Here is a 14,441-nt window from a genome sequence, read left to right on the forward strand (position 1 = left end):
ATCACATTACACAGGCTAGTCCAACAAAAGTCAAACCAAATCAAATGTAATTTCATTTTTTAAACCATTCAATACATCTTCGACTCATTTGAACAATAACACAATACCTATGAATAAAACAACAACAACCAGCATTTTAATCTTGAATAATTCACATACAATCAGTTGTTCAAATTCATTGGCTTCAGTTGGTTCTTCGTGTTTAAAGTCTTCATCGACAAAAGATGGTATATGGTTTTCCAATGAATTTATCTTCCTTAGCAGCCCTGGAATGATTTGAATCGATCTTGGGCACATAGGTGGGTCAATCCATTCTAAAAACCCGCATCCATTGAATTTCTTTATCTGTCACAACCATAAACCAAAGAATATTTATTTACAAACACGATTCTCCTTATTTATAAGATTTCTATACGATTTCTAGGATAACGAGAAACATATTCAAACCTTATACTCGGGGCATCCATAGAATCATCTTTCAGGGTTATCAGCAGTCCAGGAAGTTCGTTCAACTCCATTTAGACCACACGAACATGAAGGAGGAGATCGTCGACGCTCGGTACCACCTCCTATATTTTCTGAAACGCGCGGCTTCCGACGTGTTGATGAACTGTAATCACTCGAGTCCATCGTGATTGTATCAACTGTTATTTAATTCTGAAAGAATAGAATAAAAAACATCAACAGCATGGTAAAAATTTTATTTCCAGTTCGTGACACTAGTGTCACGAACTGGATTCACTTCGTGACACCCTGGAAAAATCGGGAAGTGTCACGAACTGGATCCACTTCGTGACACCCTGGAAAAATCGGGAATTCAACAAAAAACACCATTTTGACAAACAAATCACACTCAAACACAATGAAACCTATTTCAACATGAATCAAAACAATTAAACATGTTCTTGTATGTTAAAGATAGGAAGAACTTACCAAAATTTGTTTGAAGAATTTTGGATCTTTGATTTGAACGAAGATGAGCTTGGATCTTTAATATTGAACAAGCACTATGGGTTTCAGAGGAAGAAGAAGAGATTATGTCGACAACGTGTGCAGATTCCGGCGAGGAAGAAGAAGAAAAATGTTGAGTTTCAAATGGGTTTCAAATGGGCGTGAGGAAGAAGAATGAAAAAAAATGGGTCTCAGTTTTTTTAGCGTGAGAAGTTGGGGTTAGGAAACTTACCGTCGACGAGCAAGATTCCGGCGACCCAAGTGATGAAGAACTCAAGCAAGCTTCGTCAACTTCTCCAGCTCAGACCCAAGCGAGGGAGAAGAAAAGAAAAAATAATCGGCCAAATTTGGTTTTCAGAAGAAAAAAACGTAAATGAGGAGATGGTAGAGTTGAGGGTAATTGGAGAAAAATTAATTTCTCTCACCTACCAAAAGTACTACTTTTGTCAAATTTTTCATTTTGGGCTATATTTGGTAAGAGACATTGCAATGGTATTATTTGTGTCAATAATTCACCAAAAGTGTAATAAAAAAGATGTATGGGGCGTAAGCCTCTGGTGGACCTATGTTGCCCCCGTCCCTAGTTGTATATGTGTTTATATGTTATCAATTACACTTCATATTCAGCGTTATATATGTATTATTATCTCGAATTAGTTTTAGGCTGTAAGCTATTGAGAACCGCATTTATCTAAGCAAATGGTGAAAAGTAATTTACTAATAATATCGAAAGAGTGCATATGTTGGAATTAGGCTCTTAGATCACTTAGTTTCCAGGCAGTCTCCTCATGAAGACCCTTAGTGATCAAATTAAGAGTGATTGGGTGCCAAGTCGGCTTGAGACTAACATAAGAGTAACCCGAGAAAGTATAGTACTTGAATGGAAAATAACTTGCTCATATGTAACACAAAATCAGAAAATCAAATCTGATCATATGTCCAACAAATGTGAAACTAAAGTTCACCTAGATTTCATCAATTAAATAGCGGAAAACACCATAAAACTCCACGTGACGGTGATGAACAAGTTTGAACACACCATATAATTTTTCCAATTTTTTTTAAAGATGAGCCATTTTGCCCTATTGTTTCATGTATTTTGTAATAGGACCCAACAAACAAAGAAAATAAAAGCCACCAACAAAAGAGAACAATTTGAATTAATTTGTTTTATGAACACAAAAATGGGATGTTCTATCTTGCCAATGGACGGAATTCCGAAGCAGCAATGGACAACATTTCATAGGAATCTGGTGTTGACACGGCAACCCGGCCGGTAAGGCTCTTCCGGGCTTGTTCCATCGCCAAACACTCTTTTAGATCACTCACCACCTCGCTCATGTTGGGCCTCCTCGCATGCACTTGAGACGCACAAGCCATTCCAATTTCGACCGCTTTCCAAGCTGAGTTGGAATCAAAATCTCCTTGTAGCCCTGCGTCTACAACACTTTCAATGACACCGGTCGAGAGAACCGAACTGACCCATTGGCTTATGTGAATCCTCTCGGCGGGCTCACTTCTTGAACTCATTATGGCTGACCTCCTTGTAATTATCTGCAAGAGCACTACTCCGAAGCTGTAGACGTCGCTCTTTTCGTTCAGCCACCCCGTTTCTTTGTACCTATATAAATTATAATAAATATTAAATCAGCTATATGGTTTTGCGAGGAATATTTAGTTTTCTAATCAAGTAATTAACAGTGATCGACTTACTTAGGGTCCAGATATCCCTGGGTACCGGCAATGATTGTAGAGACGTGGCCTGCAACACCCGTAGCAAAACTTTTGGACAGTCCGAAATCGGCAAGCTTAGCCCGAAAATTTTTGGTTAACAAGATATTCGGAGGCTTGATATCTCTGTGTATTATGGCTGGTTTGCATCCATTATGTAGATACTCCAATCCTACATGTCAATAATACAATGCTTTACTTAATTTCTTCAAAATACATATCTACAAGAATTATTGAAACAGTCATATGATAATTCTATATGCAGAGTTTATTTGCTAACCTTGTGCAGCGTCAACGGCTATCTGAAGCCTTCCTTCCCAAGTAAACAGACTATCACCTATTCACAAGAAATTAAGTTTGATTTTTAATTTTCATGCACGCATTTTTCAAAAGCGATTCTCCAAAATCAATAATATCAGAAGGGAAAACGAAACTAAACCTGAAAGAAGCGAGTCTAGGTCTCCATTTTCCATGTACTCGTATATAAGCACCATGTTTGGTTCTTCATAACAATACCCAACAAGATTAGTCAAGTTTCCATGATAAACTTTCAACAGAAGATTAACCTGAGATTTAAGAATGTATAGAAAACCAATTAGCGTATTACTCGACAAAAGTATATATATCAAGTAGTGTTTGTTAGCGTGTGACTGAAGAAACCATGCCTCTGCTTCGAACTGTTGAAAGCCCTGTGCTGAAGAAGAGGAAAGCACCTTCACAGCCACTTCAGTATCTTCATCGATGAATCCATAGTAAACTTCTCCGAACCCACCTTTCCCCAGAACTCTCTCAAAGTTGTTTGTAATCATTTGGACCTCTGCGAAACTGTACTGTCGTTTCACAGACTCGAATAGCTTGTGTTGAGAAGCTTTGGGCTCTGCATTTAGGGTTACCTATTAAATGAAATGCTAAAAAAAATAAATTCCTATCTTAAATCGGTGTAGTAACTACCTCGATGTTTCTTCTTTCTTATGCATAACAGCATAGCTATGGCTACTATTAAAAAAGCTACCAATCCACCAACTGAGGCTACTATTGGAATTAGCACATTGTTGTTCTTCCTGTTCTTCGTGATCGTGTTGTCATTGCATTTGGAAGGTTCGCATAGATGTACATTTTCTCCGACGCTAAGAGTGTTTTGAGTTGCAGAGTTGAAAATAAAAATGTTAGTTAAATATAGTAGAATCCGCGCTGAACTTATTAAAAAATTTGATATAAAGATACCTCAAAGAAAGGACACCTCTGTTCATCTTTTCAACGAGCCCAACTGGAATTGAACCTGAAAGATTGTTTCTCTCCAAGTTTCTGAAAAAATTGGGGTGATTTTTAGTGTCCTGGCTTGGAAAAAGATTAAACGAAACTAAATATGCCAAATATATTCTGGCAAATGAGCTTACAAGACCCTCAGGCTTGCGAATTGTGACAGAAAATTAGGTATGGAACCAGTCAAATTGTTGTTGGACAAATCCCTGAAATTCACAATCACATAAATTTCACAATATTGATCCAATTTTAAGAGCAATTCATTGCCAAATATGCGACCACTTACAGAGTCTGGATTGCGGAAAGATTTGATATGTGTCTGGATATCTCACCAAACAATCCACTTGCAGACAAGTTCCTGGTAATTATTTATTATTACATAGAATTTATCATCTTTAATAATCATGAGTACATTAAGTAAGTAAGAAATCATCAAACTCGACAAGAGGTCAAAAATAACTTACAAGGATATGATTCTCGGATCAACGCCGGCGTCGTCGCTGCAATTGAGACCCGTCCACATGTACGCCTTAGGAACACAAGGATCTCCATCCCAGTTTACCTTATTAACTCCATAACTCGACTTAATCTTGTTAATCGCATCCACTAATCAAATTTTACCCCACAAAAAATCAATTACTCATTCATTCATAGTATAATAGATAAGAGACATTGGCCCCGAGATTGACATAATTAATAACATACCATCCTTTTCATCAGTCTCGGGCTTGGACAAATCCAACACCAAGTAGACCTCGGCGGCGTTCACGATCGGCGGGAGAGTCGAGTTCTGAGTCCTGTCCAGCGAAATGGTGTAGTTCATGGACCCAGAAAGGGCTATGGTATTGTAAATCCAGGTGGTTCTGAGGTAACGAGGCGAGAAATTAGCGAAAGGGACGTCTCCGTCGACGTCGACGCTCACGTTGAAGACACGCGACTGGTTGGGCATTAGCTCCGTGAGCTCGGCAAAGTGCAAGTAATAGTAGAATGAGGAGCGCGGGTCCCGCGCTTCCCACGAGAACCTCATAGGAAGGCTCTCGTTGGTCGAGGATTCCATCGTGCCCATCACCCCGGGCGGAGGCCGGTAGATGTTGGTGCTATTTGCGTCCACAGTCCGCGATGTGATGCTTCGACTCCAAGTATCGGGAAAATTGATCGGCGCCCAAAACCGATCAATACTATCGTACGGAAACCTGAAATGTCACGTATATTAGTTTCAACGAATTGAGAATGTAGAACGCTGGTTGCCGGAGAGACTTTCAAAGTAGACGTAGCTGAAAGCGTGTTCATCAAAAGCTAGTATAGATTTGTGTTGTGAGTGACACGACTAATTTTTTTGGCGGATGGGATTATAAGGCTTTGATCAGTTTTAAAGATCATGGATTTTATTCAAAAAAACGTACTTAATAATAAATTATAATAAAAAAATATCTATGTGCTACCTCAGGGACAAAGCCATGAATTTTTCATCAAAAGGGGCTAATAATATTACTGATTTTGAAAAAACAATAGTTTACATGGCTCGAATTTTAGTTAAATATTATATTCGTAATTACTTTTCCAAATCGATGAAAGTCGAACCATTAATCATTCGTTCAAGTGTTAACTTAACAATTCTTTGTTTTAATATTGAAATTTTTCACTAAAATCAATATTTCTATTGATTTTTTTCAATATTAATTTATCAAAATTTGCATACTAAAATATATTTTACCATAATATTGTTACTCTATTTATAAAATCAACATTTTTATTGATTTTTATTAATTTTTATTTGTGAATTTACCAAAATGACTAACTCCTAATGGATATTTCCCCATAAATTTATGCTAATGTGCTGCATATTAAGAAACTATTTTGTTTGTATAAAAATAATCGTAAAACGATGAAGATGATTATATATGATTTTTTTTCTCTCTAAATCATGAATAATATGTTTGTGATCCTAAAACGTGCATTGTAATTATTACCTATACAAAAGCTCGCCAGTTGAACCAAAGTCTACTCGGAAAACGGTTGCGAGAGATTCAAAGGGGCCCGAATTGTTGTAGTAGACGGTGTCGGGCATGGGCCGGAGCTCGATCGAGTTGATGAAAGGCGTCCCCGAACCGGTGTTGACGAGGCAGATCCGGACAAATTCCCGCTTCGGACGGTGAATGATTTCCTTCATCACGGCCAGCGAAACGTTGTCGATAGAAACGGTGTCCCAGTAGTTGCCACCGAGGTGGAGATCGAACTCGGGCACGGAGTTGAGCCCATCGTAGTTTCCATGGAAGAACAAGACTCTGATGAGATGGCGCGTCCGAGCCGCCACGCCGATCTTGTAGCAGTTTCGGATCCCGTCAGGGAAGCTCCGGAGCGTCTTTGTTTGCTCTTGAAATTCGGCTTCGTACTCTTCGGCGATGTTGTGGATCGTGCCCGAGTCTATGAAAGCCGTGTCGGAGATGTAGTTTATCTGCGTCGTTGCTTCAGTGTAGTTCGAGTCTCTCGGAATTCCACAGTCTAGGCTAATGAAGCCTTGAGATTTTTATCACAGAAATTGTTAATATTAAGTAAAAGCGTTGTTTTTATGCATCAAAAAGTGTATTCAGTCCAAAAAATTGTGTTTGTGTACCTGATTGATCGAAATTCTGGGCATGAACGACGAGCCCAAGAGCAAAAACGGCGAGTAATGCCGAGAAGAAAAGTTTATGTTTGAACATTTTTCTTTTTAAAGTATTTTTGTTAGTCGTGAGATATTGCACTACTATAATAAAGCTATATGATATAAGCTTTGATTGTGAAAGAAGCTGCTTTGTCGATTTGCTTACGGCGCATATTTTCTTTGTGGGACCGGTTGACATTCTGGCGGGAAGTGTATGTAGTTGCAAACTTTGAAACGCGCCTACGCGTTGACTTTTCACTTGGCCAACTTGAATGAATTGAATCCACTACTGGAGCTGCGTTTTTCTAGGAAATCGATCGCTGTATGAAATATAAGTTGTAAATCATGCGACTAGCACGTAATTAAGAACTTCGTTATATATGAGAATGTTGACTTGTCGATAATGCAATACTGATTGTGACCATAGACCAAGGTAGAAAATAAATGAAGTAAAGCAGTGGTAAAATTGCTGAAACTTCGTGTAATGCACTTTCAAAACTCACAAACGGCTGGATGTTTGATTAAACAAATAATTAGCAAACTAGAAGAATTTATAAATAGTCAACGTTTTTATAATTTTTTTGGCTCATAGTCATATTCACAATATTGTTCATATACAATAGTGTAAATATTATTCATATGCAATAGTGTAAATATTATAAATGTGATTATTTACCAAATATTTATTAAAAATTGAATAAATAGCAAACTAAAAATATAAAGAAGACTACTTAATGGACCCTTGATTTAATGATGAAATACTAAAAAAAAAAAGGTAAAATTTAACATAAACTAAAACACACATCCAGTGGCAACCCGTGTGAAATAATTAAATTCGTGCAAAAAGATCATTTGTTCATTGGTAATAACTAATAAGTACCAAATTTATATAATAGCTTATCTATTGCAAAATAATATATATATATATATATATATATATATATATATATATGAAATTTATCTTATAGCATATCTTCAATTGGTTTAGTCTACATTATGTTTGAATCAGTTTAAGTTGTAAACAGGGATGGAGCTAGATTCCAAATTTAGAAGACAAATAAATAGTAATAAAAAATCAAAGGGAGTTAATTTGTAAATTATTAAAGTTGAAATAAGAGAAAAAAAAATTAAATTTAGATAGAAAGTGTAAAAAATTAAATTGAGGAGACGTAAGCTTCTGATGGACCTATGTTGCCTCCGTCCCTGATTATAAGTGTGTTTATATTTTATCTACTACATTTCATATTCAGCATTATAAGTATTATAATCTCAAATTAGTTTTACGTTGTAAGTTGTTGAGAAACGCATTGATATAAGCAACGGATAAACACCGACGTCTAAAGGAGAGTGTATCTATTGGTGAAAAGTAATTTACTAATAATAGCGAAATAGTGCATATGTTGGACTTAGACTGTTTTATTTTTATTTTTTTTAAAATGGACTTAGACTGTTTTAGATCTCTCGTTTCTCCACGCAGTCACCTCATGAAGACTCTTAATTAGAGATCAGATACACAAATTCCCCCACAAATTCCCCCAGTTATTTATTTTTTACATTTTAGTCTCTGTCATTTTTTTGTTTGTTTATCTATGCTTAATCTTATTTATTTATTCTAATACTCCGTGTGTATCTATTTGTATGATAAATAAATAAAATAAAATAAAATAAAATAAAAAAACCTTTTAATATTTTTATAATTAACAATGGCATTAAAGTTTTATAAAACTAAATATATTTTTAACTCAATTTTTAAGTTTAAGTTTTTATAATATAGTTATTTTTTGTATTTGACCCCCTCTAAAATTTGTTTCTGGCTCCCCCTGCATAGATATACAAGCACTCCAAGTCGAATAAGAACACGAATTAAGAGTAATCGGGTGCCAAGTGGGCACGTGACTAACATGAGCGTAATCCTAAAAAGTATAATACTTGGAAAATAACTTGCTCTCATGCCACGGAAAATCATAAAATCAAGTCTGATCATATGTCCAACAAATGTGACACTTAAAGTGAACAAGTTTGATCATTAGTTAAATAGAGGAAAAGACATAAAATTTCACGTGACGGTGATGTGAACAAGTTTGAACATACCATATAATTTTTCCAAATTTTAAAGATGAGCTATTTTGCCCTATTGTTTCATATATAAATTGCAATAGGACCCAACAAACAAAGAAAAAAAAAGCAACAATAAAATAGAACAATCTAAATTAATATGATTTATGCACACAAAAATAGGATGTTCTATCTTGCCAATGGACGGAATTCCGAAGCAGCATCGGACAAATCTGGTGTTGACACGGCAACCCGGCCAGTAAGGCTCTTCCGGGCTTGTTCCATTGCCAAACACTCTTTCAGGTCACTCACCACCTCACTCATGTTAGGCCTCCTCGCATGCACTTGAGACACACAAGCCATTCCAATTTCGACCGCTTTCCAAGCTGAGTTGGAATCAAAATCTCCTTGTAGCCCTGCGTCTACAACACTTTCAATGACACCGCTAGAGAGAACCGAACCGACCCATTGGCTTATGTGAATCCTCTCGGCGGGCTCACTTCTTGAACTCATTATGACTGACCTCCTTGTAATTATCTGCAAGAGCACTACTCCGAAGCTGTAGACGTCACTCTTTTCGTTCAGCCACCCCGTTTCTTTGTACCTATATAAATTATAATAAATATTACATCTACTATATGGTTTTGCTAAGAATAACATTGATCGACTTACTTAGGGTCCAGATATCCCGGGGTACCGGCAACGACTGTGGAGACATGGCCTCCAACACCCGTAGCAAAACTTTTGGATAGTCCAAAATCGGAAAGCTTAGCACGAAATTTTTTGCTTAGCAAGATATTCTGAGGCTTGATATCTCTGTGTATTATGGCTGGTTTGCATCCATTATGTAGATACTCCAATCCTACATTTCAATAATACCATGCTTTACTTAATTTCTTCAAAATACATATTTACAAGAATTATTGAAACAGTCATATGATATGCTATAGCAGAGTTTCTTTCCTAACCTTGTGCAGCGTCAACGGCTATCTGAAGCCTTCCTTCCCAAGTAAACAGACTATCACCTATTCACAAGAAATTAAGTTTGATTTTTAATTTTCATGCACGCATTTTTCAAAAGTGATTCTCCAAAATCAATAATATCAGAAGGGAAAACGAAACTAAACCTGAAAGAAGCGAGTCTAGGTCTCCATTTTCCATGTACTCGTATATAAGCACCATGTTTGGTTCTTCATAACAATACCCAACAAGATTAGTCAAGTTTCCATGATAAACTTTCAACAGAAGATTAACCTGAGATTTAAGAATATATAGAAAACCAATTAGCGTATTACTCGACAAAAGTATATATATCAAGCAGTGTTTGTTAGCGTGTGACTGAAGAAACCATGCCTCTGCTTCGAACTGTTGAAAGCCCTGTGCTGAAGAAGAGGAAAGCACCTTCACAGCCACTTCAGTATCTTCATCGATGAATCCATAGTAAACTTCTCCGAACCCACCTTTCCCCAGAACTCTCTCAAAGTTGTTTGTAATCATTTGGACCTCTGCGAAACTGTACTGTCGTTTCACAGACTCAAATAGCTTGTGTTGAGAAGCTTTGGGATCTGCATTTAGGGTTACCTATTAAAAGAAATGCTAACATCAATAAAATCCCTATCTTTAATCAGTGTAGCAACTACCTCGTTGTTTCTTCTTTCTTGTGCATAAGAGAATAGCTATGGCTACTATTAAAAGAGCAACCAATCCACCAACTGAGGCTACTATTGGAATTAGCACATTGTTCTTCTTCTCGTTCTTCTTCGTGTTCGTGTTGTCATTACATTTGGAAGGTTCGCATAGATGTACATTTTCTCCGACGCTAAGTGTTTTTTTTTTTATTTGCAGAGTTAAAATAAAAAGTGTCAGTTAATTACGGTAGACTCAGCGCTGAACTTATTTAAAAATTTGATACAAGAAAGATACCTCAGAGAAAGGACACCTTTGTTCATCTTTTCAATGAGCCCAACAGGAATTGAACCTGAAAGATTGTTTCTCTCCAAGTTTCTGAAAAATTAAAGGGGTCACGTTTAGTTCCGTATCTTGTCAAATGATTAATTATGAAACTAAATAGTCCAAATTTATTTTTGCAAAGGAGCTTACAGGACCCTCAGGTTTGGAAATTGTGACAGAAAATTAGGTATGGAACCAGTCAAATTGTTGTTGGACAAATCCCTGAAATTAATTGTCACATAAATTACACCATAGTCAAATTTTAAGAGTAATTCATTGCCATATATAGAAGTTATGCGAACACTTACAGAGTATGGATTGCAGAGAGGTTTGATATGTGTCTGGATATCTCACCAAACAATCCACTTGCAGACAAGTTCCTGATAATTATTCATCATTACATAGAATTAATCATCTTTAATAATCAATGATTACATTAAGTAAGTAAGAAATCACAAACTCTACGAGAGTCAAAAACAACTTACAAGGATATGATTCTCGGAGGATCAACGCCATCGTTACTGCAACTGAGACCCGTCCACAAGTACAGCTTTGGAACACAAGGATCTCCATCCCAGTTTACCTTATTAACTCTGTAACTCGACTTAATCTTGTTTATCGCAGCCACTAGTAATCAAATTTCACCCAAAAAAATATAAATATCAATACACATTCACTCATAGTTAAATAGAGAGTGACAGATTGGTCCTGAGATTGACATAACATACCATCCTTTTCGTCGGTCTCGGGCTTGGACAAATCCAACACCAAGTAGACCTCGGCAGCATTCACAATTGGCGGGAGAGTTGAATTCTGAGTCCTTTCCAGCGAAACGGTGTAGTTCATGGACCCAGAAAGTGCTATGGAATTGTAAACCGTCGTGGTTCTGAGGTAACGAGGCGATAAATTATCGTAAGGGACGACACCTCCATCGAAGTTGACGCTCACGTTGAAGACACGCGACTGGTTGGGCATTAGCTCTGTAAGCTCAGCAAAGTGCAAGTAATAGTAGAAGGAGGAGCGTGGGTCCCGCGCTTCCCACGAGAACTTCATAGGAAGGCTCTCGTTGGTCGGAGATTCCATCGTGCCCATCACCCCGGACGGAGGCCGGTAAATGTTGGTGCTGTTTGCGTCCACGGTCCGCGATGCGATTGTTCGACTCCAAATTTCAGGGGAATTATTCGGAAGCCAAAACCGATCAATACTATCGTACGGATACCTGAAAAAGCACAAAACATTATCCGACAGTCGAGTCAAATGTCGAGTATAGTATCAGTGTATTTTAGTTAAGGGTATTTCGGGAATCTCAAGCTTATCTTATATTCATGTGCGCCGATATTCTTTGTGGAGCATATTGAGAATTGTAAACAAATTTCTCGAATTTGAGAATTAGTGAATTGGTTCCTAACTAAAATGAATTGGTTTACAATCCTAAAATGTTCATTAATGATTACCTATACAAAATCTCGCCGGTCGAACCAAAGTCTACCCTGAAAACAGATGCGAGAGATTCGAAGAGGCCAGAATTGTTGTAGTAGATCGTGTCGGGCATGGGCCGGAGCTCGATCGAGTTGATGAAAGGCGTCCCCAAACCGGTGATGACAAGGCAGATCCGGACGAATTCCCGCTGCGGACGGTGGATGATTTCCTTTATAACAACCAACGAATTATTGAAGATAGACACAGTGTCCCAGAAGTTGCCTCCAAGGTGGAGATCGAACTCGGGCACGGAGTTGAGCCCGTCGTAGTTTCCGTGGAAGAACAAGGCTCTGATGAGGTGGCGCGTCCGAGCCGCCACGCCGATCTTGTAACAGTTTCGGATTCCATCAGGGAAGCTCCGGAGCGTCTTTGTTTGCTCTTGAAACTCGTCTTTGTACTCTTCGGCGATGCTGTGGACCTCTCCCGAGTCTATGAAAGCCGCGTCGGAGATGTAGTTTATCTGCGTCGTTGCCTCCGTGTAGTTCGAGCCTCTCGCAATTCCACAGTCTAGGCTAATGAAGCCTGCGATATCATTTGTATCACAGAAATAATGACTTAATTAGTGTTGATAATTTTATGCATATTCAGTCCTAAATATTGTGTACCTGATTGATCGAAATTCTGAGCATGAACAACGAGCCCAAGAGCAAAAGCAGCGAGTAATGCCGAGAAGAAAACATTCTGTTTGAGCATTTTTTTTATTATTAATTATGGATGTTAGTTGTGAGATATTGCACTACTAGTAAAGCTATATAAGCTCTGATGAATGTGAAAGAAGCTACTTTGTCGACTTGCTGACGGCGCATATTTTCTTTGTGGGACCGGTTGACATTCTGGCGGGAAGTGACCCATCCGATGTATGTAATAATTTCAAACGCCTCTGTTATGCCATTGCATGGACGCTGTTACACGCGTCTACGCGTTGACTTTTCAAATGGCCAACTTGACTGAGAAGTCTTACATGAATGAAATGAAGCCACTGAAGTTGCGTAATAATATGAAATCATGCCGACTTCGTTATGTTCGTTTTTATATGAGAGTAGACTTATTGATAATGCAATTGTGATACTGACCACAGACCAAGGTAGAAAACAAATAAATAGAGTAAAGCAGTGGTAAAATTGCTGAAATTTCGTGTAATGCACTTTCAAAACTCATAAACGGCTGGATGTTTGATTATTTGATAAATATACTAAAAAGGGGTGAAATTTAAAATAAAATAAAATGCAACAAGTCAGTAATAAAATACCGCAATATATACATATTTGAGGTATGGTAATAAAGAGTTAAAGAGAAATGATTTAGCTTGGCAAAATAATTTTGTATAAGTTGTTCAATACAAGCTACAAGAAGTTGTTCAAGACCCGGGTTACTCAAAGTCACTTTCCTCCCACGCAAATATAACTGAAAATATCATGTTTCTAGTTATGAATACTATGGCAAGATATTCTCGAATATTGAAACCAGTTTTGTAGTAGTGACAACTAGTTCTTGGTGCTTTCAACTATTGTATCTTTATTTGTGCAGAGTTTGTAAGTGCGTGTTTTTGCATTGACGTGATTGTCAATTTTCGGGAGAAGATTAGGTGAAAGATAGAATGAGTCTCTGATCTGAGGGGAGCTCAGATTGTCATCCATTAGAGAAGTCAAAGACGAGGATGGTTGAGAAGAAGTCTACAAACCTAAATCGTTTACTTTTGATTATTGAGATAATGGTTCGCTTTTAATCACCGGAAGTATCAGTCCCCCTGAGTAAGTGATTTATTACCGAACAGAGTCACCAAATCTATTGTGTCCTTTATTGCTTTCTCGTTGATTGCTCTTTTAATTGTTGTTTGAATTAATATTGCAAAAAACAATCAGATGTTGAACAAGTTGTTTCACCCACTAGTTGAACAACCATCTTAATCACGTTAAGTTCAGACACAACAAGTCACTAACTCAACATGAGTCGTCAAAGTTGTCATTAAACTCTTACTTTGTTTGAAGCTTTAACGATCAATTTCACATAACTGCCAAACTTGTCATAAAATCTTCAAATAAAACGAGATTTAATGATAAGTTCTTCATAATCTTAGAAAATACACAATAATAATACCAATAATAGTAATCATAATACTTTAAAAAAAAAATAATGGTCTTGAAATGAGGTACATCGTGGAGAGTCGTCAAAGTTCGGTCGTTGTGGCTCACTGGGAGACCCCAAGGTGTCGAGTGAGTTGTTATCTGGGAGACTTCGAAAACTACCGCTGTGACAATGAAACTCCTATCGTGCCCTTGATTCAACTCGCACAAGGCCGAGCCCTTTCCCGCCGCAGTCATACGATGCTCTGGTTTACCGTTTTTTTATTAAATGAATAGAGAGAGGG

General features: G+C 37.5%; 2 protein-coding genes across 3 annotated transcripts; both read right to left on the reverse strand.

Annotated features, from left to right (window-relative positions):
- Positions 1 to 1,955: 1,955 nt before the first annotated feature.
- On the reverse strand, positions 1,956 to 6,676 carry LOC149385889 (LRR receptor-like serine/threonine-protein kinase IOS1). Of its 2 annotated transcripts, XM_089625802.1 has the most exons (13): positions 6,560 to 6,676; positions 5,916 to 6,462; positions 4,651 to 5,138; positions 4,410 to 4,551; positions 4,232 to 4,303; positions 4,080 to 4,151; positions 3,907 to 3,987; positions 3,634 to 3,809; positions 3,348 to 3,559; positions 3,122 to 3,248; positions 2,963 to 3,019; positions 2,665 to 2,854; positions 1,956 to 2,572 (listed from the first exon to the last, which is right to left on the reverse strand). In XM_089625802.1, exons 1-13 carry the CDS (start codon positions 6,645 to 6,647, stop codon positions 2,146 to 2,148), a joined length of 2,679 nt encoding a protein of 892 aa, XP_089481928.1. In that variant the 5' UTR covers positions 6,648 to 6,676; the 3' UTR covers positions 1,956 to 2,145. The 2 variants fall into 2 exon arrangements, with proteins under 2 accessions (XP_089481928.1, XP_089481929.1); XM_089625803.1 differs by lacking the exons at positions 4,080 to 4,151; positions 4,232 to 4,303; positions 4,410 to 4,551 and having other exon boundaries at positions 3,907 to 3,998; positions 4,670 to 5,138.
- Positions 6,677 to 8,656: 1,980 nt separating this feature from the next.
- On the reverse strand, positions 8,657 to 12,792 carry LOC149385890 (LRR receptor-like serine/threonine-protein kinase IOS1). The gene is made up of 13 exons (XM_089625804.1): positions 12,679 to 12,792; positions 12,049 to 12,595; positions 11,323 to 11,813; positions 11,080 to 11,221; positions 10,903 to 10,974; positions 10,745 to 10,816; positions 10,568 to 10,648; positions 10,285 to 10,463; positions 9,998 to 10,209; positions 9,772 to 9,898; positions 9,613 to 9,669; positions 9,317 to 9,506; positions 8,657 to 9,248 (listed from the first exon to the last, which is right to left on the reverse strand). The coding sequence occupies exons 1-13, from the start codon at positions 12,764 to 12,766 to the stop codon at positions 8,834 to 8,836; spliced, it is 2,673 nt and encodes an 890-aa protein (XP_089481930.1). The 5' UTR covers positions 12,767 to 12,792; the 3' UTR covers positions 8,657 to 8,833.
- Positions 12,793 to 14,441: the final 1,649 nt, after the last annotated feature.

Source organism: Urtica dioica, chromosome 9 (genome assembly GCF_054948205.1).
Source record: "Urtica dioica subsp. dioica isolate 48M chromosome 9, U.dioica_male_clone48M_v1_H2, whole genome shotgun sequence".
Lineage (NCBI taxonomy): Eukaryota > Viridiplantae > Streptophyta > Magnoliopsida > Rosales > Urticaceae > Urtica > Urtica dioica.